Source organism: Paroedura picta, chromosome 5, assembly GCF_049243985.1.
Source record: "Paroedura picta isolate Pp20150507F chromosome 5, Ppicta_v3.0, whole genome shotgun sequence".
NCBI classification, from domain to species: Eukaryota; Metazoa; Chordata; class Lepidosauria; order Squamata; family Gekkonidae; genus Paroedura; species Paroedura picta.
This window is the reverse complement of record NC_135373.1, coordinates 124,378,231-124,403,870: the sequence shown is the minus strand read 5'-3', so window position 1 is coordinate 124,403,870 and position 25,640 is coordinate 124,378,231. Positions and strand designations below refer to the sequence as shown.

At 48.4% G+C, this 25,640-nt stretch overlaps 1 protein-coding gene across 2 annotated transcripts in view; it reads left to right on the top strand.

Moving 5' to 3' along the window:
• PLXNA4 (plexin A4) overlaps window positions 1–25,640 on the top strand; it is a 472,781-nt gene that overhangs the window by 362,595 nt on the left and 84,546 nt on the right. Inside the window, exons 11-17 of one of the 2 annotated variants that reach the window (XM_077340351.1) lie at window positions 4,129–4,225; window positions 5,801–5,991; window positions 8,865–9,016; window positions 10,138–10,255; window positions 16,328–16,464; window positions 17,512–17,700; window positions 21,527–21,620. In XM_077340351.1, coding sequence (XP_077196466.1) covers window positions 4,129–4,225; window positions 5,801–5,991; window positions 8,865–9,016; window positions 10,138–10,255; window positions 16,328–16,464; window positions 17,512–17,700; window positions 21,527–21,620 — 978 coding nt within the window. Of the gene's footprint in view, window positions 1–4,128; window positions 4,226–5,800; window positions 5,992–8,864; window positions 9,017–10,137; window positions 10,256–11,118; window positions 11,293–16,327; window positions 16,465–17,511; window positions 17,701–21,526; window positions 21,621–25,640 lie in introns of those variants that run through there. The other variant, XM_077340352.1, reaches the window with a different exon arrangement.

Genomic DNA, 25,640 nt, shown 5'->3' with positions numbered 1-25,640 from the left:
CCTAGCCTGACTTGATTGCCCGGCCCCGGAGCCTTGAAAAGATGCAGATGCTCTCATTAGATCCAGAAAAAGAAACCGGGAAAGGCAAGCTGTCCTGCGGCAAAACAGACGGTAATGTCGTGCCGCAAACCTCCCTCGCCTTGCATTTAAACAACAGCATTGTGACGATCCTGGAGTTCAGACTCCACAAGCAGGGAGCTGAGTTCAGTATTGCAGAATGGCAAACGGGGTATAGAGGGTAGCGGCTGGCACTCCCGCCATGGGCACCAGGTTATGGGCACCACAGCCATCGAGGCCTCCGTCTCCTCTGCACAACTTGGGAACCTTCGACTCTTGATCCTGCAGGCACTCTGGGGACTCTGGCATAGGGCAGTGGGCAGCAAAATGCAGCTGTGAGGGTCCACACTAGAATCGCTTGGAGGGTCCAGGTGCAGCCGATGCTGCAGAAGTTGCATTGAATCATAGAATCATAGAGTTGGAAGGGGCCATAGAGGCCATCTAGTCCAACCCCCTGCTCAACGCAGGATCAGCCCTAGGCATCCTAAAGCATCCAAGAAAAGTGTGTATCCAACCTTTGCTTGAAAACTGCCAGTGAGGGGGAGCTCACCACCTCCTTAGGCAGCCTATTCCACTGCTGAACTACTCTGTGAAAAAATTTTTTCCTGATATCTAGCCTATATCATTGGTTACCAGTTGGTTACCAGTCTGCTTCCAGATCAAGTTCAAAGTTTTGGTTTTGACCTTCAAGGCTACATGCGGCCTGGGTCCCAGTTATCTGAGGGGCCGTTTATCTGCTTCTGCCCCCCACAGAGCTCCACAGTCTTTTGACTAAAACTTCCCCATACCTGCGAGCCAAAGACCAATATATATTTGTTTAAATTCTGTCAAGAAGAATAGATCCTAGTGAAGGACTTCACCAGCAAATCCCCAAAGTTTGGAATTGGCTTCCAGATGGACTTATTTTTACGGATTACTGGATTTCGGCTTTTATTGTTCTACCAAAGAAGCACGTTGGTCCTCAAGGAGGGCCAGAGCCTTTTCTGGCCCCCACCTGGTGGAACAAGCTCCTGAAGAGGTCATGGCCCTGTCCAAACTCCCAAAATTCCGCAGAACATGCAAAAGGGAGGACCTCTGCCAGGCCTTTGCCTGAGACCGACCACAGGTCCCCCCTCAGTTCCCCTCCATGGCCTGACCCAGGCAGTCTTCTCTAAGGGCCTTAGCTGAGTTCCGTTCCTGTTATATTGTTGTTTAAGATCCCTGAAATTGTGCTATTTAGATTATTGTTGTTGTATTTGTGTATGTTATATATTCATTCGTTCCATGTACTCCCCACGTTGTATGTAAACCGCCCTGAGCCACATGGAAGGATGGCATAGAAATCAAATAAATAAATAATAAATAAATGAACTGGCTCGTTTGCTACACCCGAAAGTTGCTTGGAAGCAGACAGGGCGTGCCAATGTGCCAAAGAAAGACGAGGTGAAAAAGGTTGCCAAGGTCTGAAACGGCAAGGAGCGTGAACTTCCCAGAGGGGGAATTGTCCGGGGCGCCATGGGGAAGGGGCACGTTCCGTGGTCCCCGTGAGCCTCTTCCATCTGGTTGTGAACGCTTAAGAAATTCCATCTGGGCTTCCATGCGGGGCGATGTGCACGCAGCCCTGTGCCTCGATGTATGGTATCCTACCGGCCTGCTGGTCTCTGCTTGTAGCCTGTCTGACAGATGTTATTCTTTTAATTAAAAGCACTGGTGGTAATAAAATCCCCATCGAGTCCGTGAAGGATTCATAGCCTTAAGCTTGGAGTGGATTTATACAGGAGAGCGCCAGGCAGTCAAGGGGAACTGACGTTAAATCAAGCCGGGAGACATATGGACTCGGTTAAAGACCAGTCCCCTTTTTCTCCCGCTTGCGCTAGACTTTGGACGTGGGTTAATTACTCATCGCTGGGGCCTGCGACATATTTTTTCCCCCTCCGGCTCATACCTTTGAGGCCATTTCTCAGGGCCAGGCTCATAGCGAGAGAGGGAATGGGAAGGCTGGGGAGTCTGTCCACACATCCTCTGGATTCGGTCGCACACATCTATTGCCCTCCACGCCTGGTCCGGTGCATTTGGGTCTGGTTTGTACCATCTTTCTCTTGTGTTTCCACATGTGGAGAGGGAAGCATCTCACCATTCTTTCTTGTGCGACTGCAGAAAGTTTTGCACGTGAAATCTTTCGGTGATAGCATGTTGTCCAAAGGCAGTGAGCATATACTGGCCAGCACATTGGTGTCCTTGAAATATGGAATGCTCTGCCGGAGGATGCAGTGATGGCCACGAGAATAAACAACTTTAAAAGGTGATTTGATAGATTCATGGAGGATAAGTCTCTCAGGAGCTACTAGCCGTGGTGACAGAAGGGAGATGCCAAATTCAAAGGCACTAAGACTCTGATGCCAAGAGCCAGGTGGAAACATCAGAGGAAGGACTCAGCCGTTATACCCTGTTGTGAGATACACCGTGAGATACAAGATGGGGGACTAGATAGACTCCTGGTCTGATCCAGCAGGGTAGTTCTGATGTTCTTAGGATGCAGGACTAGATGGACCCCTGGTCTGACCCAGCAGGGCTCTTCTGATGTTCTTAGGATGCTGGACTAGATGGACCCCTGGTCTGATCCAGCAGGGCTCTTCTGATATTCTCAGGATGCTGGACTAGATGGACCCCTGGTCTGATCCAGCAGGGCTCTTCTGATGTTCTTAGGATGCTGGACTAGATGGACCCCTGGTCTGATCCAGCAGGGCTCTTCTGATATTCTCAGGAAGCTTTACTAGATGGACCACTGGTCTGACCCAGCAGGGCTCTTCTGATGTTCTTAGGATGCTGGACTAGATGGATCCCTGGTCTGACCCAGAAGAGCTCTTCTGATGTTCTTAGAAAATGCTGGGCTAGATGGACCATTGGTCTGATCCAGTAGGGTTCTTCTTATGTTCTTAGGAAATTGAACTAGATGGAGCAGTTGTCTGATCCAGCAGGGCTCTTCTGATGTTTTATGAAAGTCTTGGCCTCTACGCTCTGTTTTTGGCTCTCCAGAGGAGCTAGTTGGCCACTGTGTGAGACAGGATGTTGGACTAGGTGGCCTCTCCAGGGCTGTTCTGTTGTTCTTGTGAAGAACTTGATGAGTTTCCAAGATATGGTCCCCCAACAGAACTGGTGGCAATAGGAAAGCAAGGCACTATGAGCACTTTTCCAGTAATTGTTCCTGACATCTGTGGCAAGCAGTTATTGGAAACATTCTCTCCCTTCCACTTTCAGGACCCAGGACAGCTCTGACCAAAGACCAGTAGGCCTCCAGATTATCAGACATGTGTAGGAATCTCAATAGCCTGTGTCCTAAAATGGGAGACAGAAATTACTCCCGGCAGAGGCTCCCGATTTTTAAGGTTGGAAATTTGAAGGAGGGGCCCTCTAGATCTTCTATGTCCTGGTCTCAACCGAACACCTGGTGGAAGAGATCTATCCTGCAGGCCCTAAAGAACTGTGATAGCTCCGACAAAGCCCTGCAGCTCTTCCAGAAGTTGACTCTACCAGGTAGAGGTGAGGACTGAAAAGGCCCCAGCCCTGGTTGAGGCCAGGCATACCTCACATGGGTCAGGGATCGCCAACCTGTTTAAACTCATAGAGCGCAAGGCATTGGGAGTTATGCAGTTCCTCAGATATGCCGGGCCCAGGCTGCAAATGGCCCTAAAGGTCTAACCCAAAACCTTGAACTTGATGAGGTATTCAACTGGCAACCAATGGAGCTAACTCAGCACTGGCTGGAGGTGGGCATTTGATTCACTGAAGTCCCTCCTGTTCTCCAAACCTCAGCAGGACAGGATATCATAGAGTTCACCTCCCAAAGCCTCTGTTTTCTCCAAGGAAAATGACTGTGGCTGGCTGGAGGTCACTTGTAATAGCAAGAGATCTCCAGGGACTACCTGGAGATTGGCACCCCTCCGACTCCACCCCAAAAATCTCCAGGTATTTCCCAACCAAAAGCTGGCAACCTACGATGGGCCCTTTCTCCTGTTCCCAGTAACAAGCCCTCGGGTGTGAGATTGATTTTATTTTTTAAAAATTTCTCTCCTCTCCTCTTCCAACTTCCAGTACTCTTACGAGGGGATGGAGATAAACAGCCTGCCCGTGGAGCTGACAGTAGTGTGGAACGGACATTTCAACATCGACAACCCTGCGCAGAACAAAGGTAACAAATTATTTCAGCTGGTCCTCGGGAACTGTAACCTTAGCAACCGGGCCTGCATCCTTCCGTGCTCCTGACATTGCAGTCCCTGATTCCTCTCGCTGACTTGCAGAGGTCCTTATTGATGGTCTTTGCCGGTTACTAATTTCTGTGCTGGTTTCTCTCTCTCTCTCTCTCTCTCTCTCTCTCTGTCTTTCTCTTTCTCTCTGTCTTTCTCTCTTTTTCTCTCTCTTCCTCTCTTTCTCTCTGTCTCTCTGTCTTTCTCTTTTTCTCTTTCTCTTTCTCTCTCTCTCTTTTTCTTTCTCTTTAAATCTCTCTTTCTCTCTCTCTGTCTCTCTCTCTGTCTCTGTCTCTCTGTCTTTCTCTTTCTTTCTCTTTATATCTCTCTTTCTCTCTCTGTCTCTCTCTCTCTGTCTCTGTCTCTCTCTCTCTCTTTCTTTCTCTCTCTCTCTCTCTCTGTCTTTTTCTTTCTTTCTCTTTATATCTCTCTTTCTCTCTGTCTCTCTCTCTGTCTTTCTCTTTTTCTTTTTCTCTCTCTGCTCTCTCATTCTCTCTTTCTCTTTCTTCCTTTCTCTCTCTCTCTCCCCCAAACACCTGAAATATTGCCCTCCTTCTCCGCCCAGTTTTGAGTTCTAACTTTGCTTCTCCACACTCTGAATTGGGCTGCCCATCCCCAGGTGGGGGTCCGATAAAGCAAAAGGGAATATAGCTGGCAAAATATACAAAATGAAAGCAGTTAGCCTAATTTATTGCGACCAAGGGCACAGTCCATTTTGGTTACATTCACCATACATGAGAGCCAGTTTGGTGTAGTGGTTAGGAGTGCCAACTTCTAATCTGGCATGCCAGGTTCGATTCTGCACTCCCCCACATGCAGCCAGCTGGGTGACCTTGGGCTCTCTCAAGCACTGATAAAACTGTTCTGACTAAGCAGTGATATCAGGGCTCTCTCGGCCTCACCCACCCCACAGATGGTCTGTTGTGGGGAGAGGAAAGGGAAGGCAACTGTAAGCTGCTTTGAGCCTCCTTCGGGTATGGAAAAGCGGCATATAAGAACCAACTCTTCTTCTTCTTCATTAATATCAGGGTTCTCTCAGCCTCACCCACCCCACAGGGTGTCTGTTGTGGGGAGAGGAATGGGAAGGCGACTGTAAGCCGCTTTGAGCCTCCTTCGGGTAGGGAAAAGCGGCATATAAGAACCAACTCTTCTTCTTCTTCTTCTTATACTGATATAATACATAATATCTGTGATGCTTTGACTGTAAATTGGGGAAGGATGGGGGATTTGGCCACCATTTTATGGGGTTTTTTTAAATGGTTTTAATGATTTCGGGGTTGTGATTTATTTTAATGGGGTTCTTTGTCTTTATGTAACCCACCACGAGTCTTCAAAAAGTGGCGGGATAAAAATCTGAATGAATGAATGAATGAATGAATGAATGAATGAATGAATGAATGAATGAATGAATGAATGAATGCAAGTATCCATGCCATTACCACACAAATGTTTTGGCTTTTTTCACAAGTATAAGTCGTAAACGGAGACGAGAGGATCCTTGTCTGTTATTCTCTCCATAGTTCACCTGTACAAGTGCGGTGCCATGCGCGAGAGTTGTGGCCTGTGCCTGAAGGCAGATCCGGACTACGAGTGTGGCTGGTGTGAGGGACAGAACCAGTGCACGCTGAAGCACCACTGCCCCATCCTGGAGAACCGGTGGCTGGAACTCTCTGGAACTGGAGGGAAATGCACCAATCCCAAGATAACTGGAGTAAGTTCTCAGATTTTCTTCTCCTCTATTCATGGTCTGTAATGAAAAAGTTTATTGTTTGTGCTTTACTTGTCTCCCTGTTGGGGAACCAAAGTGAATTACCATACATACCCGCATATAAGCCGAGGCACCTCATTTTACCACAAAATCTGGGCAAATTTATTGACTCGCGTATAAGCCAAGGGTGGGAAATGCTCCCTCATCACAGGCTCTCCCACCCAGCCCTGCCATTCCTTTTGCCACTGAAGGCAAAAGGAACAAAAGACCAGAGTCCCTCAGTCAAACCGTTGATGTCCTGCAATCTGCCAGAGCAAGCTCAGCTAGCAGTCCACATTTGCAAATGGTAATGCAACAATTGTCTGGCTGGAGAAGACTTTTATTTCAATTACCGTTTATACCTGCGTATAAGCTGGGGAGGGCTTTTTCAGTGTGGGAAATGGTGCTGAAAAACTAGGCTTATACGCGGATATATAGGACACATTATTTTTCCCCTCATATCCAGTTCTGGGGAAATACATAGAGGAGGGTTCAACCAGGGGAAGGTAGGATTTGGGGAGAGGAGGGACAATGCTATAGAGTCAACCCTCCAAAGCAACCCTGTTTTCTCTGAAGGAACTGATCTTGGTGATCTGGAGATCAGTTGTAATACTGGAAGATCACTGGATGCCACCTGGAGGCTGACCTTATCAAACCTTTGGTCTTCAAATCTATGGAAATTATTTTTAGAAGAGTTCTGCTGGGTAAGCCCAGTGGTTCATCGAGCCCAGCGTCCCGTCTCACACAGGGGCCAACCAGTTCCTCTGGAGGGCCAACAATGGACCATGGAGGCCTTCATAAGAACATACAAAGAACCTTGCTTATCAGACCAATGGTCCTTCTAGTGCCTCTGAATTTGGAGTTCCACTCAGCCATGGCTAGTAGCCATTGATAGACTAATCCCTTTGGAAGCAGCATTTCCAAAAATCCATCTTTCTTCAGAAGGATGATGTAAACCACAGTCCGGAATCCCATTGGGTCAAGATGTTTACAACCGAGTACATCTCAATCAAGTGCGAAGAGTTTACCGTCAGCCACACTCTGCTAAAAATTCTCTTGATTTTCAGCCTTATTGACAACGGAAAGCTCTTCGAAGGAATTCATTAGCATGTGCTCTAATTAGTATGCATTCAGGTTTGCATACACCCTAATGGCATCTGAGCTGGTTATAAGTGGCTGAGAACGATATCTTGGCATCATTGGGGGGGGGGGTGATGGGGGGAGAGTGAAACAGAAACGTTAATTTGTTATGCGGTTACTATGAGAAAGGCAAAATTCCAGGCGAGGGCCTTTCTCAGTAGCTTTGCCAACCTCCAGGTGGCTCCTGGAGAATTCGTCTATTATTGATCCCCTGATAAGCTGGGTCGATTGTCCTGGAGTAAATGGCTGCTCTGGAGGGCGGAGTCTACTACACAGAGGTCCCTCCCCCACCCCAAATTGTGCCCACTCGCGGCTGCATCCCCTGAGTCTCCAGGTATTCCCAACTCAGAGCTTTCGACCGCTTTCAATAACCAGTTTCATTAAAACAAATGTAAAATGTACTGCAAAAAAAAGGATAGCGTTAGGATACAGTTAGGCTGTGGGATTAAATGACAAAACAAGCCATAAAAAGCATTAAATGAGCCATTAAAAATATAAAACACAAGATGAACCGCTTTCAAGGGGTCTCTTAGCCAAGAGCCCAGGAGCATCTGAATCTCTATTAGAGAATTGCAAGATCCAAGGCTTATTAACAAAAGGCATAATTTTCAGCAGGGCAGTGAAGCTCTCGTCACACCAGCTCTCATATCAATCTAACAAAATATGCGAGAGAGAGTCAGGGCAGCCAGAACCACATGGACAGAGTCTCTCATGGTTTGGAGTGTAATTAAACCTTTCTTAAATCACCTTCAAGGCCATACACGGTCTGGGCCCAGTGTATTTGAGAGCCCACCTTCCTAAAGAGCTTTACACTCCACCACCGCCAACTGGCTGTGGATCCTGGGCCTCAAAGAAGCACGTTGGACCTCAACCAGGGCCAGGGCTTTCTCGATCCTGGCCCCCACCTGGTGGAAGAGCTCCCTGGAGAGATCAGGGCCCTGACAGAACCCAAACAGTTCCGCAGGGCCTGCAAAAGGGAGCTCTTCCACCAGGCATTCGCTTAAGGCTGACCGACTCAAAACATCTACAGGAAAACCCCCCCCCCCCGCAGAACCCCCCCCCCCTCCATGACTGAACAATCAAATCTACTCAGGGATCTATCAGTGTTATTGTTATCTTAAATACTGTCCTGGCTGTCATGTTATGCTATGATTGTTTTGTTATGCTGTTATAATGTGCCATGTAACTATTCTATGATGCTTGATGTAAACCACTCAGAGCCATATGGAAGGGCGGTATAAAAATCCAAATATATAAATAAATTGAGGGCAACCTTATCTGGTTCCCTATTAAAGTCCCCAAAACGTGAGCCAATGCCCACCTACCCGCTACTGAGAATGTCCTTTATGTACCCCTCTCTATCTAGAGAGAAGGAGGCGACCCTTCTGAAATGGCTTGAGTTTATTTTTAAACTAACTTTATTTTAGATGAAGAAGAGTTGGCTTTTATATCCTGCTTTTCACTCCCCGAAGGAGTCTCAGAGCTGCTGGCAATCGCCTTCCCTTTCCTCTCCCCACAACAGGCACCCTGTGAGGGAGGTGGGGCTGAGAGAGCTCTAAGAGAACAGCTTTGTGAGAACAGCTCTGGGAGAACTGTGATTGAGCCAACTGTTCTTCTTTATCATCTAAAAGAAAGGCCAAGCCCTTTGACCGAAACACTGGTGCATTGTCTTTTCTTTATAACATTTATGTCCTTAGATCAGCCCCGTCAGAGGGCCCCGAGAAGGAGGGACCAGGGTGACCATCCGAGGAGAAAATCTGGGCCTGGAGTTTCGGGACATTGCGTCCCATGTCAAAGTAGCCGGCGTGGAGTGCGTTCCCCTGGTGGAAGGATACATACCAGCAGAACAGTAAGTAAAGACTGTGGGACAAAGGGGCTATGGATTGGGGGGTAGAGCATCTTCTTGGTGCCTACAGCGTTCCAGGTTAAATCTCCAGCATCTCGCAGAGAACGGTACATGGAACTTGGTTTTTTCATAATCATAATATTAACATGAAACTATAACAGAGGTAACATGGTATAACGATGCAAACAGGCCCAGAGCAGAACACAAGGGTGGATTTCTGGGAGGGGCTCTGTAGATATTGTTGGTTACGCCTGGTCTCAACCAAATGCCTGGTGGGGGAGCTCTCTTTTGCAGGCCCTGCGGAACTGTTTTAGCAGCATCAGGGCCCTGATCTCCTCCAGGAGTTCATTCCAACAGGTGGGGGCCAGGACCGAGAAGGCCGTGGCCCTGGTTGAGACCAGGCAGACTCCTTTAGGGCCAGGGATCATCAGCCGATGGTGGCGGAGCGTAGAGCTCTTCTGTGGGAATAGGCAGGGAGACGGTCCTTCAGGCACACTGGGCCCTGACCGCGTCTGGCCTTAAAGGTAATTATCAGAACCTTTAGCCCGATGGTAGTCTGAGCCATCCATTTTTGATGTTCATAGAACAAAGGTTGAGTCCATTTGGGCCGAGAAGGGTCAGCTGTTTGGGGGCATCTTCGTCCTCAGCAGACACGTCTGGAGCTATGCAAAGGCCACTCTGTGCAGCTTCAGAGAGGCCTGCTGGGGAGGCATTTAAAGACCCTCGGGATCAGCTGTTTGGCGGTTTCCTTCTTAATCGGCTGAATCACAAATCAGTCGAATCAAACCCGAATCAATTTGGCTTTCTCTGATTCGGCATATTTAAACTAATAGGAAGCGCAATTTGGCTGGGAGAAGCCCCAATCGTCACAGATTCAAGTATTTTCAGACTCATCCGAGCCAAATTGCACATCCTTAGTCTGGAGAACTTTTTGCAAACGTAGAGAGATGATGTCTCTCCAGCTCTCTTATCTATCAGTCATGGAATCATAGAGTTGGAAGGGATCTCCTGGGTCATCTAGTCCAACCCCCGGCTGGATGCAGGAAGCTCACAGCCACCTGCCCACCCACAGTGACCCCCAGTTCCATGCCCAGATGATGCTACCCCCTGTGCTTCTCTTTTAGAATAGTGTGTGAGATGGGAGAGGCCAAGCTCAGCCAACATGCTGGATACGTGGACATCTGCGTGGCCGAATGCAAGCCGGAGTTCACAGCCAGATCCTCCCAGCTGTATTACTTTACGGTAAGTGCATTCGCCAAGTTCCCATATTCGTTTGGAATAGACGGGCAGCTTCTCAAGTTTCCTAATCTGCGTGCTTCCGTCTTGTGGTGGCCCTATGAATTAAGGACCTCCAGAATGTCCTATCAAACAGCCTTGCTCGGGCCTGGAAAATGAGGGGCCACGACTGCCTTGATGGAGACCACCTCAGGTTGGGCCTTCTGCTTTTCCTGCCATCTTCTACTTTCCCTAGTGACTCTGGTCTTCTCTTTTTGTGTGCCTGAAGTACAGTAGCCTCAGTTTGGTGATTTTAACTTCTCAGGAGAGTTTGGGCTTGATTTGATCCAGAACACACTCATCTGTCTTTTTGGAGGTCCATGGTATCCATAAAACATTCCTCTAATGTTCGTTCATTCATTCATTCATTCATTCATTCATTCATTCATTCATTCATTGCACTTCATTCATTCATTCTCTCATTTATTCATTCATTCAATTTATAGAGAGATGGTGTTAGCACCCAGAGAGGCTACCCCCTGTACTTCTCTTTCCAGAGAGGGGAGGGAGCCCAGAAGGGATGCTACGCCACAGGCTCCACCCCCCAAAGCAGCCATTTTCTCTTGGGGAACTGATCTCTATGGTGTGGAGATGAGTTGTAGATCTGGAAGAATTTCTAGTTTTGTAGAGAAACAGAATCCGAAGCGTGTCTGTATATCAAACCAGTGAAAACCTCTCCAGAGGATTCCACGCATCCCCAATTCAGACTGAGGGATTAGAAAGAGGCGAAGTCTGCAGATCTTAGCCTCACCTCCGTGTTTTGTTTTCCTTCCTTGCTGAAACTAGATGTAAGGCCTATTAATCTGCTTCACTTTCTGTTCTGGCTGCAGTCCCGTGGCTGGCTATTCTCCCAGCTGCCATTCGAAGCGTCCATCAGCTGTTAATGTTCTCCCAGAGCTTCTGCACGAACAAGAGCCACAAGCCCCGGCCAGCGTCTCTGGTGAAAGGCTGCGGAGGCTTCGCGTCCTTATAGCAACTTGATTTTTAAAAAAGAGAACTGCCCCAATGGAGAGGGAATAAAATCAGTCATGTTCTATCCGGATCTCAGTTTCTTTCTTCTGAAAATCGACATAACCTTGTTTCTGTCTTCTGAACATCCCCAAAAGCCCAGGGCCCCTTAAAGGCAGCCGGAGTTGGGTCAGTGGTTAGGGGGTTGGACTGGGACAGGGATCCCCTACGTTCTGCCTGCCGATACCATTTTTAGAAGAAGAAAAAGAAGAGTTATTTTTTTTACTCTCCTTTTTACTATCTGTAGAGGTCTCAAGGCGGCTCATAATCTCCTTCCCTTCCTCTCCCCACAATAGACACTCCGTGAGGGAGGTGAGGCTAAGACAGGTCTAAGAGAACTGGGATTGGCCCAAGGTCACCCAGCAGGCCTCGTCTGTATCAAAATGGCCGACAGTCACCTTCCCCCCTTCTCCCCACAACAGACAGCCTGTGAGGCAGGTGAGGCTGAGAGAGCTCTGATAGAACTGGGACTGGCCCAAGGTCACTCAGCAGACCTCATGTGTCTCAAAGAGGCTGTCGATCGCCTTCCCTTCCTCTCTCCACAACAGACACCCTGTAAGGAAGGTGGAGTTCAGAGAGGTCTGAGAAAATGGCGCCTGGCCCAAGGTTACCCAGCTGGCTGCTCATGGGGTAGTTGGGTATCAAACCTGGTTCTTCAGATAGGAGTCTGCCACTCTTTAACCAATATGCCCCACTGCCTCTCATGCAGGTCACAATGTGAGGGGTACAAATTGGGGTAAAAGTATTTATGGGTGCGGAAGGTGGACCATGAAGAAAGCAGATATGAAGATGGTGGATTCTTTCTAAATGTGGTGTTGGAGGAGAGATTTGCAGATATGGTGGACTGCCCAAAAGGCAAAGAAGCCATCCTGAGCGCTCCCTAGAGGCTGCACAGTCCTGCATGGCTTGTGAGATGGAGCTCTTCTGCCAAGGTTTTTTTCTGGGGCCAGTGATCCTCGAACATCTAAGGGGCCCAACTTTGAAAGACGCCCCCATGTTCACATTTTAACCTGGCAACCGACCTATTCAAAGACTAGCTGTCATCGATGTTGCTGTTAGTTATGGATGGTTTTAAATGGTTTTAATCTGTCTTATTTTAATTACACTGTTGTTTTACTGGTGCTGTACACCGTCTTGTGCCGGCCCACCGGGAGATCACTATGAATGGAACAGATAACTAAATAGTGACTAAACTGAGATTCTCGTGTTTTGGTCACACCCCAAGAAGGCAAGAGTCCCCGGAGAGGACAATAATATAAGGAAAAATGGAAGACCGCAGGAAACGAGGAAGAGCCTACAAGAGGTGGATCGACTCCGTCCTGTTGGCTCTTCCTCTTTTCCGATTTCCTTTCGCTTTTCCTTATATTATTGTCTTCTCTGGGGACAGACCAGAGCAAGGCTGTCAATGAGTAGATGTTTTCGAGGACATGCATAAGGTCACCACAAGCTGGAAGTGTCTTGGTGGTCCTTTGCACACTCAGACAGACAAATGACTGGCTACCTAATCCCTGTCAAAGGCTTTTCGGGGAAATCCAGTGATGTTTTGCATTAGATGTTCGATTCCTTGGGTTTCTGGTCGGCCTTGTGCTTTTGGTATCCCCATGTAACCGATGTACACAGCCCTGAGCCAGCTCGCTGGGTGAGGCGGTAGATAAATGAAATAAATAAATAAATGTTGGCATAGTTTGAATGTGCAAAGGAGGCACACGGAGGGGCCGCTGCTTCAAGAGTGCATAGCTTTATTGAGAAGAGAAACAACTCTGTAGAGAAGAGAGGAGAGAGAGGGAGTCCTAGCAGTCTAACTGACTAACCGTACAATAAAGTCCAGTAGCACCTTTAAGACCAACGAAGATTTATTCAGGGCGTGAGCTTTCGAGTGCAAGCACTCTTCGTCAGACTGGAGGCCATTAGAGGGAGGCTGTGTGTGCAGGAAGCCTCCCATTGAACCAATCAGGAGGAGATAATTCGGAAAATGGCAGGAAGTCCCTAATCTGAGCATGCCAAGTACACATCTCCTCCAAAGCTCCGTGCAGGCTGTCCTTCAGGTGCTTCTGATCATACATGCTACAGATTCTGCATGTTCTAACACACCATTCTTACGTGACCCGCCTTATTTCCCCATCAGCAGGAGCCAGAATTGACATCACTCAACTGTCCCACGGCTTGGCTGCCTGCTAGGATTCCCTGAGTGTTATCCTGCAAGGATGGCTAGGCTTGAGACCAGCTCTGGCCAATAACTCTGTGTCTCACTGGAACGTAGGGGTGCCAACCTCCAGGTGGGAACTGGGGATCCCCTGGACTGGTAGCTCACCTCCAGACTAAAGAGATCAGTTCCCCCTGGAGCAAAGGGCTGCTTTGGAGGGGGGGACTCCACATTATTATACTCCTCTGGGGTCCCACCCTACCAAAAATTCTGCCCACTCCTGGCTCCACTCCCAAAGTCTCCAGGGATTTCCCTACCTGGAGCTGGCAACCCTGCTGGAATGGCCCCTCTAGATCAGGGGTAGTCAACCTGTGGTCCTCCAGATGTTCACGGACTACAATTCCCATGAGCCCCTGCTGGCAGGGGCTCATGGGAATTGTAGTCCATGAACATCTGGAGGACCACAGGTTGACTACCCCTGCTCTAGATAACAAAGAGAGGACCCTTGGACTGGGCTGGGGTCTCCATAAACCATTTTGATGCTTTGAGATCTGGCAAATAAGCCACTAAATGCAAGCTTTTCTCCGGAAAAAAAAAATCGACATTAATAATTTTAGGTGTTCTGCAACACATCCTGTCCATTGTTCCCGCTCATTCATTGGAGAGTTGAAACCTTTTTTAGACCAACGTTCTTAAAAAAAAAACGGAAAAGAACATGGGGAACGGTGCCCTTCATTTAAATGCAGATGGTGGCTTTTCACTTGGGACCCGAACGGAAAGTTTTTCTATTAAAATGCTAATGAAAAGGGGTGGTGGTGGGGGGGGGGAGAGAAACCTGCAACTTTAGATTTCTTCCAGGAAAAGGGATGATCCCTTGCCGTGATTCGGCATCAGGGTGATAGGAGACATGCTGAATCTGGAGATTTTATCTTGATTTTTTTAAAGGGTAATTTGGATGGGAGGGGGGGAAAGTTATATTTATTTTCCGGCAAGTCACTGAAAACATGCCATCTTCCTATTTGTCGGTATATATGTGGGCATTTTGGGAGGGAATGGGGAAGTCTGAGAGTAGGGCTGGGAAGAACCTGGAGATTTGAGGGTGCAGCTAAGAGAGGGTGGGATTTGGGATGGGGAAGGCCCTCGTAATGCCATGGAGTCCACCCTCCAAAAAGACCATTTCCTCCAGGGGAACTGATCTCTGTCAACTGGAGGTCCCAGTTCTGGGTTGGGGAATATCTGGAGACTTTGAGGGTGCAGCTAGGAATGGGTGGGATTTGGGGCTGGGGGAGGGACCTCAGTAGAGTATAATGTGATGAAATCCACTGTTCAAAGCAGCTGTTTTCTCCAGGGGAACTGAGCTCTGTTTCCTGGAAAGGAGCTATAATTCCAGGAGATCTCCAGGCCCTACCTGGGGACTGGCATTCCTGCCCCCATGTAGCCAGTGCTAAACTGGAACTAAACCAGAGTTTAGGGCAATGCCATGTTGATTGCTGGAGAAGTCACATCAAAATCACAAGATGTCATAGTCCCATTGTATACGGCACTGGTCAGACCACACCTGGAGTACTGTGTGCAGTTCTGGAGGCCTCACTTCAAGAAGGATGTAGATAAAATTGAAAGGGTACAGAGGAGAGCGAGGAGGATGATCTGGGGCCAAGGGACCAAGCCCTATGAAGATAGGTTGAGGGACTTGGGAATGTTCAGCCTGGAGAAAAGGAGGTTGAGAGGGGACATGACAGCCCTCTTTAAGTATTTGAAAGGTTGTCACTTGGAGGAGGGCAGGATGCTGTTTCTGTTGGCTGCAGAGGAGAGGACACGCAGTAAGGTGTTTAAACTTCAAGTACAACGATATAGGCTAGATATCAGGAAAAAGTTTTTCACAGTCAGTGTAGTTCAGCAGTGGAATAGGCTGCCTAAGGAGGTGGGGAGCTCCCCCTCACTGGCAGTCTTCAAGCAAAGGTTGGATACACACTTTTCTTGGATGCTTTAGGATGCTTAGGGCTGAACCTGCGTTGAGCAGGGGGTTGGACTAGATGGCCTGTATGGCCCCTTCCAACTCTATGATTCTAAATTTTGGAATGGTGGTGGTTAGGACAGGGGGCCCCAGTGTGGTAAACAGCAAAAAAGAGGGTGTGGGGGGGGGAAGCCAACCTGATAAACAGGTGAGAACCAAAGAGGTTGAAAGACGCAAAAATATTAAAAATGTATTAAATGTGTTGAACAATTTATTAAAGAGAGCTCAGTGTAATTATTAAAAAAAAAACATTAAAGGGGAACATTTCTTTTCCCTAGAGGTCACGCACGTATCAGTCTATCATATGACACAACAAAAATTGAGCCCAATGGCACCAACAAAGATTTATTCAAGGTGTGAACTTTTGTGTGCAGGCACACTTCCTCAGGCACAATGGAACAAGAATTGTGACACTACAGATATAAAGAAAAGGTAAATCAGTGGCAAATTAGTAAACTGTGTCATAATATTCAAATGAAGCCATATGGTAATTCTTTGCTAAGACAGTCTTTTTTTAGTTCAGTTGTCATTCACAAAAACATTGGAGAAATAAAAATCTTAAGGTTAGTAATTGATGGCAGATGCTTTCCCAGTTGTGAAAAGAAATCATTGAAAGAGACTGGTTGCTGGCATGATTAGCTGTTTGAGCAAAGAATTGTCATATGGCATGATATAGCATAATTTGAATACTATGACACAGTTTACTGATTTGCCATTAATGTACCTTTTCTATATACCTCACAGGGTTGTTGTGTATATAAAAAATGTGAGTCTGTAAGTCAACTGGAGGAAAAGAAAGGGCTTTATGGATGAAAGTGAATCCATAGTTCCATTGAAGCCCTGAGACTCACTGTAACTGCATGTGTTTTTCCAGACTCTGAGCCTTTCCGATCTAAATCCCAAGCGTGGCCCGGTGTCAGGGGGCACACAGATCACCATCACTGGCAAAAACCTGCAAGCCGGAAGCAACGTCTCCGTGTGGCTGGGAGGACAGCCCTGCCTTTCCCCCAGGTATGAACCTACGGCAAATAAAAGCACCATCCAAAAACAGATGCGTGGAAGAAGTCTCAAGAAGCCTCCTCAGTTAGCCTGGTCTGATCCAGCAGGGCTCTTTTGAGGGCCCTATGAAGGCCTCTGGGCCCCGTTTTTGGCCTTTCAGATGAACTGGTTGGCCACTGTGTGAGACGGGAGGCTGTTCTAGATGGACCACTGGTCTGAACCATCAGGGCTCTTCTGATGTTCTTAGGATGCTGGACTAGATGGACCCCTGGTCTGATCCAGCAGGGCTCTTCTGATGTTCTTAGGATCCTGGACTAGATGGACCCCTGGTCTGATCCAGCAGGGATCTTCTGATGTTCTTAGGATCCTGGACTAGATGGACCCCTGGTCTGATCCAGCAGGGCTCTTCTGATGTTCTTAGGATCCTGGACTAGATGGACCCCTGGTCTGATCCAGCAGGGCTTTTCTGATGTTCTTAGGATGCTGGACTAGATGGACCCCTGGTCTGATCCAGCAGGGCTCTTCTGATGTTCTTAGGATCCTGGACTTGATGGATCCCTGGTCTGATCCAGCAGGGCTTTTCTGATGTTCTTAGGATGCTGGACAAGATGGACCCCTGGTCTAATCCAGCAGGGCTCTTCTGATGTTCTTAGGATCCTGGACTAGATGGACCCCTGGTCTGATCCAGCAGGGCTTTTCTGATGTTCTTAGGATGCTGGACTAGATGGACCCCTGGTCTAATCCAGCAGGGCTCTTCTGATGTTCTTAGGATCCTGGACTAGATGGACCCCTGGTCTGATCCAGCAGGGCTCTTCTGATGTTCTTAGGATCCTGGACTAGATGGACCCCTGGTCTGACCAAGCAGGGCTCTTCGGATGTTCTTAGGATCCTGGACTAGATGGACCCTGATCTGGTCCAGCAGGGCTCTTCTGATGTTTTTAGGATGCTGGATTAGATGGACGACTGGTCTGACCCAGCAGGGCTCATCTTCTGTTCCAGTGCCTTGGCTGTGGTATAACCTTTCTTGGGTGGTTTAATCTGGTTCCCTGTTCCCAACAGGCGGTCTGTCGACTTCATCGTCTGCAACTCCACCGCCTCCGGCAACGGCCTGACAAAAGTGGAAGTGACCGTGAAAGTGGACAAGGCGAAAATACACAAGGAGTTGGCGAAGGTGCCCAAGGAGCTGGAGTTCGAATACGTGGAGGACCCCACCATTGTGAGGATCGAGCCAGAATGGAGCATCGTCAGGTAAGGATGGCCCTTGGGTAGGGTTGCTAGGCAGGGCATGCAGGTGGCCCGAGAGAAAAATGTACAAATAAGGCCTTGTCTACTTACGAAAGTTCTTACCATAGAGTTTCTAGTGATTCCTAGAGCTGCCCTTCGGCACTTCTGGGTGGTTCTAGGAATCACCAAGAACTCTATGGTGAGAATGCCCGGTAAGTCGATGAAATGAGACCTTGTTTTTAATTTTTCTCTCGCCTTACGGAAAGCCGTTTGTCTGGAACGAGAAATCAAGTCACCAAGTCCACCAGGAGGGCCAGAACTTCAAAACTGCTTCTGCAGTTGCTCCTCAGGAACCATGAATACAGAGCATCACTCCCCCAAACAGTGTTTCCTCTACACTTTGTGGCTCATAGTCACGGATGGACCTCTGCTTCGTATCCAGACCCTTCTTGAAGCTTTCTAAGCTTGTAGCTGCCACCATTCCCTGCAGCAGTGAATTCCCCAGGTTAATTCTTGTTTGGCTAAAGCAATAGTTCTCAACCATCCTAATGCCGCAACCCTTTAATACAGTTCCTCATGTTGTGGGGACCCCCAACCATAAAATCATGCAAGTTCTCTTTCACAGAAATTAAATCAAAACTGGCCAATGGCGTGAAGATCCGTGGTTCAGGATTGGATATAAATTGGTTTTCTCCTGGGGTTTCTCAGTTCAGTTCTGCCTCTTGTCCCACCGTGCCGATCTCGCTCTTTTCCGCTGCTCCAGATAGACAAATGGTCTACCCTGCAAGGCTGTTGTGTGGGTGCCCCCCCCCCCGGCCAAGATGCTTGCCCTGCCCGCGACCCCTGTGAAAGGGTCGTTCGACCCCCAAAGCGGTCCCGACCCCCAGGTTGAGAACCACTGGGCTAAAGGGTTTGCAATAGCCAATACTTTAAACCAAGCCCGGTGGCAGATGTGATTAAAAGCAGAGGAAGGTTGTCAGAAGGGTACATTACGTTTCTTCTCTGTCCAGGGCAAGGAATTATTTTATCACTTGGCTAGGAAGGACTTTGCGGCAGGCATTGATTTAAAAAAAAAACCTCGGCCCTGACAGACTCCCAGTTCGATACAACCCTCTGTCTCCTGAACCTAGAAAGAGTCGCGACGTATGGAAATTTCATGAGTCTGGCCCAGTGGAGAGAGAAATTGGTCATTAAACATACCGGTGTTCCTTGTAAGGGATTTTCAGGGAAAGAAGTAGGAGTCTTGCCTTTCTTCCATCCTTCATTGGTTTGGAGCTCCGCCGTGAAACCCAAGTAATTGGAGGGCCTGAGAGGTTTGGGACACGGCTGGGAGATTCTCCTGGTTCGGCCCTTCAGACCCAGCCAGCAGATTTTGCAGATCGGTTAGTGACTATCGGTATTACAAGACTATTTAACGGGTGGTGGGGGGGGGGGATTAATTAAATAGAAAGATATTTCGGGTCACCTCTGTCTCAAAAAGGATATTGTAAAGCCAGAGTAAGTCAGGACGAGGGCAACCAAGACGGAGCACCCTTCCCTCTGAGGAATGGCTGAAGAGCCAGGGATTGCTCAGTTGAGAAAAGAGATGACATGGGAGAAATTAAACCAATTGTGGTGGTGGTGGAGAGAGTTGACAAAAAGAACCTTTTCTTCCTCTCCCAAAATTCTAGAATTCAGGGACATCCGATCAGAGAATCCTAGAATCCTAGAGTTGGAAGGGCCCTTCTGGGTCATCTAGTCCAACCCCCTGCACTATGCAGGACACTCACAACCCTTTCGCTCATCCACTGTCACCTGCCACCCCCTTGAACCTTCACAGAATCAGCCTCTCCGTTAGATGGCTATCCAGCCTCTGTTTAAACATTTCCAAAGATGGAGAACCCACCACTTCCCGAGGAAGGCTGTTCCACTGAGGAACCGCTCTAACTGCCAGGAACTTCTTCCGGATGTTTAGACGGAATTTCTTTTGCATTAATTTCATTCCATTGGTTCTGGTCCGTCGCTCTGGGGAAATGAAGTGGGTGGGAAGTAGGTTCAGGACTGACACAAGGAAATGCTATCATACAGGAATGAAGATGTGGGATTCAATGCAGGAGGATGTTGTGATGGCCAAGATGACCATTCAAGGAGTTGGTGAGCTCCCCATCTGTGGTGGACTTTAAGCAGCAGCTGGACGGATATCAGGGGGTTGGAATATATTCAGATCCTCTCAGTCAGATTGGCCATGCGTTCTCAGACCTTTTGCCTTCCCCTGGGCAGAGGGCAGGGGTCACAGGGGCACGGAGAATGGGCGGGAGGTAATTGTTCATTTGCTGCATTGTGCAGAGGATTGAACTAGATGCCCCCTGAGATACCTTCCAGCTCTCCATTTCTGTGTTCTGTCCACCTTCCAAAGCAATCATGGATTGTAAACTAAACATGAGCAGGCAGTGTGATGCAGCGGTAAAAAAGGCAAATGCCATTTTGGGCTGTATCAACAGAGGCATCACATCAAAATCACAAGATGTCATAGTCCCATTGTATACGGCACTGGTCAGACTACACCTGGAGTACTGTGTGCAGTTCTGGAGGCCTCACTTCAAGAAGGACGTAGATAAAATTGAAAGGGTACAGAGGAGAGCGATGAGGATGATCTGGGGCCAAGGGACCAAGCCCTATGAAGATAGGTTGAGGGACTTGGGAATGTTCAGCCTGGAGAAAAGGAGGTTGAGAGGGGACATGATAGCCCTCTTTAAGTATTTGAAAGGTTGTCACTTGGAGGAGGGCAGGATGTTGTTTCTGCTGGCTGCAGAGGAGAGGACATGCAGTAATGGGTTTAAACTTCAAGTACAACGATATAGGCTAGATATCAGGAAAAACATTTTCACAGTCAGAGTAGTTCAGCCGTGGAATAGGCTGCCTAAGGAGGTGGTGAGCTCCCCCTCCCTGGCAGTCTTCAAGCAAAGGTTGGATGCACACTTTTCTTGGATGCTTTAGGATGCTTAGGGCTGATCCTGCGTTGAGCAGGGGGCTGGACTAGATGGCCTCTATGGCCCAACTCTATGATTCTATGATTTCTCATGGGGCCCTGACCTTTGTCTCTGGGAAAAGAGCTGTAATTCCTGCCAGAAGGCTGTGAAGAAGACCTGCCAGCCATGAGTATCACCGGAGACTAAAAAAGCTGTGGTGAATGGCTGTGCAAATCTTCATGCCCTTCTTCTTTGTTAAACGTTCAGAGCCATAGCCAGAACGAGGTCCGGATTTTCACTCGTTTTCAGGGTGACCAATTTCCTCAATAGTTCTACCCCTGAATTTAAACATATACAACAGTTTTATACAGCTTGCGAGCTAGTACAAAATTTCCTCTAGGCCAGACTATCCAGTGATTTTGGAGGTTTTTTGGGGTGGGGGCATCATCTGGGCATGGAATTGGGGTCACTGTGGGTGGGCAGGTTGTTGTGAATTGCCTGCATTTTGCAGGGGGTGGCCTAGATGACCCTGGAGGGCCCTTCCGACTCTTATGATTCTATGAAATAAAGAACGTATATACGTGATGGTTTCATACCTTATTTCCAGTTATTCTTATAAATTCGCAGAGTGCACAGATTTCCGGCACTGAAAACTTTGCAAACAGATCCTGGTATAGTGATTGAGCCGGCAGATCAGGGAGGGGGGATTGTAATTATGAATGAATGGAGTTATGAACGCCATGACTCTGCCTCTTAACGTTTAACCATAAAGAAGAGTCTAAAGATTTGCACAGCCATTCATGTCAGCTGTGTTCTTCACTGCCTGGAGGCTGGCAAGTCTTAGCAAGGTGACTGGCCTCGAAGTTCTGTGGTTGACCTTCTGTTTTCTCTCTGCCCATCAGTGGGAATACACCCGTCACGGTTTGGGGCACGAACCTAGACCTCATCCAGAACCCGCAGATCCGGGCCAAGTACGGCACCAAAGAACACATCAATGTAAGTACAAAAGAAAGTCAATGCGAACGAGGAAAGCGAGAGAACCACACGGATTCAACGGGCTCTGCACTGGGTACTCCCAGAGCATTATTTTCCATGTTAAATCCAAATATCCTTCTTCATCTATATGAAATTACAAAATGAAATTACATTTTGATGCTGGGTGCCTTGAATTTTCCCTCTGCCACAAGCATAATTGATCCAGAGTGAGTCTACCTCCCCCTCCACACACCCCCTGGAGTGGATGTAACCATTGATATTTGAAAAATCAGCAAGAATAAGCACGCAGCTGTCTGCTATCCCTGAAATAACTTGCTGCCAAGCCTCCAATATTGTAGAAAAACCATGATTGGCCAGGGCGTCAGTTCAAGGACTTCCTCGTTTCCAGGTTGCAAGGCTTCCCTTAAAGGGCAAGCCCTAACTTCTCTCAGCAGAAATTCCAGAAGCCCTAACTTTTCTCTTGGCAGAGATTTGCCTCTTGGATTTATTCCCCCTCCTCTGCTGTTTCCAATCATCTCCCCCTCCCCACTTCAAGAAAAGAAAGAGGCTCCTGCTCTTCTTGTCTCCCCCCCCCCTTCTCAATTCTCCTAATCACATGCAGAACACCTTTCTGTTTCAACGGGGAGTGGGGGGGAGGGCATAGAGCAAGGGTAGTCAAACCGTGGCCCTTCAGATGTCCATGCACTACAATACCTATGAGCCTCTGCCAGCATTCGCTGGCAGGGGCTCATGGGAATTGTAGTCCATGGACATCTGGAGGGCCACAGTTTGTGACTACCCCTGGGATAGAGGAAGACACGAAATCGATCCGAATTCAGCTGGATCCACAATAGAATAAAGTAAGTGTAGAATCATCTCATCAGCCTTCAGGAGTTAAGCAGGGCCAGGCTTGGTTAGAATTTTGATGGGAGATCTCCAGGGAGGTCTGAGGTTGCTGTGCAGAGGCAGATAATGGCCAACCACCTCTGTTTGTCTAACCCAGCCATTCCCAACTTTTTTTGTCTTGAAGAAATCCCTGAAAAGTTCTTCAGATCTCCAGAAACCCCAGAAGTGGCGCAATCATACAGAACGTGGTGGGGAAGCATGCATGCCCACCCAGGGCCCCTCCCGTTCCTCCCCTCCCTTCAGGCCCACCATTGGTCATTTTTGAAGGGGTGGCGGGTCAACATGACCATGTATGGTCATATCACCCAAAACATGTTCATCAACACATTTTTAAAAATATATTAAAATTAATTCACTTCCATCCTTTCGGGAATGCAATCCAGGGCCATCAAGAAACCCCAAGGTTTCACGAAACCCTGATTGAGAAAGCCTGGTTAAGTCTTTTCAAAAGAGAAAATAATCATTCCGCCCCTGGAAAATGCTGTTGGGATATTTGGTTGATACAGTAGAGCTTGCCCAGCCATAGGAGGGTGACGCTGATTGCAGTCAGTGAATCTCCCAAGACAGTGGTCCCCAACCTGCGGTCCGCGGCCCAGTGTGGTTCCCTCTCCCCGCCCCCCCCCCCCGCAGTAAAAAACTTCCCAGGCCGCAAGCTTGCGGCCCGGGAAGCTTCTTACTGCGGGATGGGGGGGAGGGAATCAGGGCTGCGCCACGAATCACACGTGCGCGGCCTGGCCGCGCATGCACACATGCGCGCTGCGCGGCCAAAATAGCACATGCATGAAAGTGCCACGCATGCGCGATTTCGGCCGTGCAGCACGCATGTGGCGTGTGCGGCCGCGCATGTGCGCTGCGCGGGCGGGGCAGTTGCCCTGCCGGTCCCCAGCCGAAAAAAGGTTGGGGACCAGTGTCCCAAGAAGTATATTGAAGAAAAATGTGCAATTACATTGATTCAAGTCCAGTTCGCATTCAGGTTGTAGTCAAGAGGAGAGAAGAAAGGCTTGATGAAGGAAGTACTTTCCCAATGACAAAAGGCCAGTTTGCACGTGGGAGTATGACACTGTTTTTACAGGAGAGACCTGCAGTGAGATGTATCTCCAGGGAAGGCCATGTGAAGTGAAGAGATAAAGTGTGTGAGAGAGAAGGGGCTTGAGGGCAACTCCCAGATTAGGGAGATTGTTGCTGATCATGTGTGTGCGAGTATGGAATTGTTTTTTTTTTTTTCAGGAGAGATCTGCAGAGATATGTTTTTCCCCAGGGAATGCCATGTGAAGCGGGGGAGAGGACAAAGTGCAGAAGAGGAAGGTTCTGAGTGTAGCTCCCAGGTTGAGACAACGAGAGACTAGCTGATTCAGGATCACGTTTGTGGGAGTGTGAGAGCACTGTTTCTACAGGAGAGACCTGAAGAGACATGGGTCTCTATGGAGGGCCATGTGCAGAGAGGGAGAAAACACACAAAGAGGAGGGATCAGAGGGCAATAGGAGGTGCCACATCAAGGAGAATAACACCTTATCCACCCTTAGAGGAATGTAACACCCACCAATGTCTGGGATCACTTCAACACATGCTTGGTCCTCGTTTGCCACATTTTAAGGAGTGCCTTTTCTTCTTCGAAGAGCCTCTTGTGGCACAGAGTGGTAAGGCAGCAGACATACAGCCTGAAAACTTTGCCCATGAGGCTGGGAGTTCAATCCCAGCAGCCGGCTCAAGGTTGACTCAGCCTTCCATCCTTCCGAGGTCAGTAAAATGAGTACCCAGCTTGCTGGGGGGTAAACGGTAATGACTGGGGAAGGCACTGGCAAACCACCCCGTATTGAGTCTGCCATGAAAACGCTGGAGGGCGTCACCCCGAGGGTCAGACATGACTTGGTGCTTGCACAGGGGATACCTTTACCTTTACCTTTCCTTCTTCGGGTCAATTAACGGAGTCCACAAATGTGCAGCGTGCACCTGAACAGAGCGTTTTTGCTGCTTCTGGGATCGAAGCAAGGTCCGGCCGCTGTGCTATTAGAAGGAACATTGAACCATCCACATGTGAAGCCAGCCGATCCTTTTTCAGGCTCTGGTGGCCCCCATTCCATCTTGTGGCAGCGAACACCATGAGGGCCTTATGCGTTGGGGGAAGACATCTTTGTTTTCCCCCCCGTACCAAATCTCCTGTCCATCAGTTTTGTCGGATGGATTGACGGGCGGAAGGCGCACCGTTCAGTCTGGAATTGGGTCAGCTGTTGCGGGCCTCATTAGAGAATCCTCGGAGGGTTTTTTTGTGTCAATACGACTTTTCAAAATGCTATTCTGAGGTCCATTTTCTTTCCCTGCCATCCACATGGCTTACCTTGTTTAACTAGGCATTGCTCAATCATAGGGGGGAAAAACTTCTGTTCTTAAATGTGAGCTTTCCTTATCTTTCCCCTGGGGTCCCTTGGGATTCGTTGGGCTAGCAATACTGGAAATCCCAGATGAGTTTTTTAAAAACCCTGCTCCAATTCCTGCATAAAACTAATTGCTGGCTTCCATCTCATTTTCACACATTGAGGCAATGCAGAAATGAAACCAGGGCTAAGTAGGGCTGCCAGGTTCCAGGCGGAACCTGGAGATCTCCCAGAATTACCATTGACCTCCACGCTACAAGAGATCCATTCCCCTAGAAAAAATGGCTGCTGAGCATGGATTCAATGGTGTTATATCCAGCTAAACTCCGTCCCTTCACCAAACACCACCCTCCCCAACTCCCCCCTACCCCGAAATCTCCAGGATTGTCCCGGATCTCCAGGCAACAGAGATCAGAGGAAATGCTTGGTTTGGAAGATGGACTCTGTGGCATTATACCCCATTTAAGTCCCTCCCCTTCCCAAACCCCACCCACATTCGAGCACACTTCCTCCCCTAATTCCTCCAGAACAACAGTCAGTTAGACTGTTAGAACTATCGCTCTCCACTCTCAAGAAAATTGTTTCAATCCTTTAGTCTTTAAACATCCACTGTTCTGCTCCTTTGCATATTTAAACTCTGCCAACATCCGTTTGGAAGACCCAAATAAACCTGTCAATTCTAGGACATTTGGGGGGGGGGCTTCATTCCTAGGGTTGCCATAACAATGCTTGTCGGTCTGTTAGGGTTATCTTTCTCCTCTC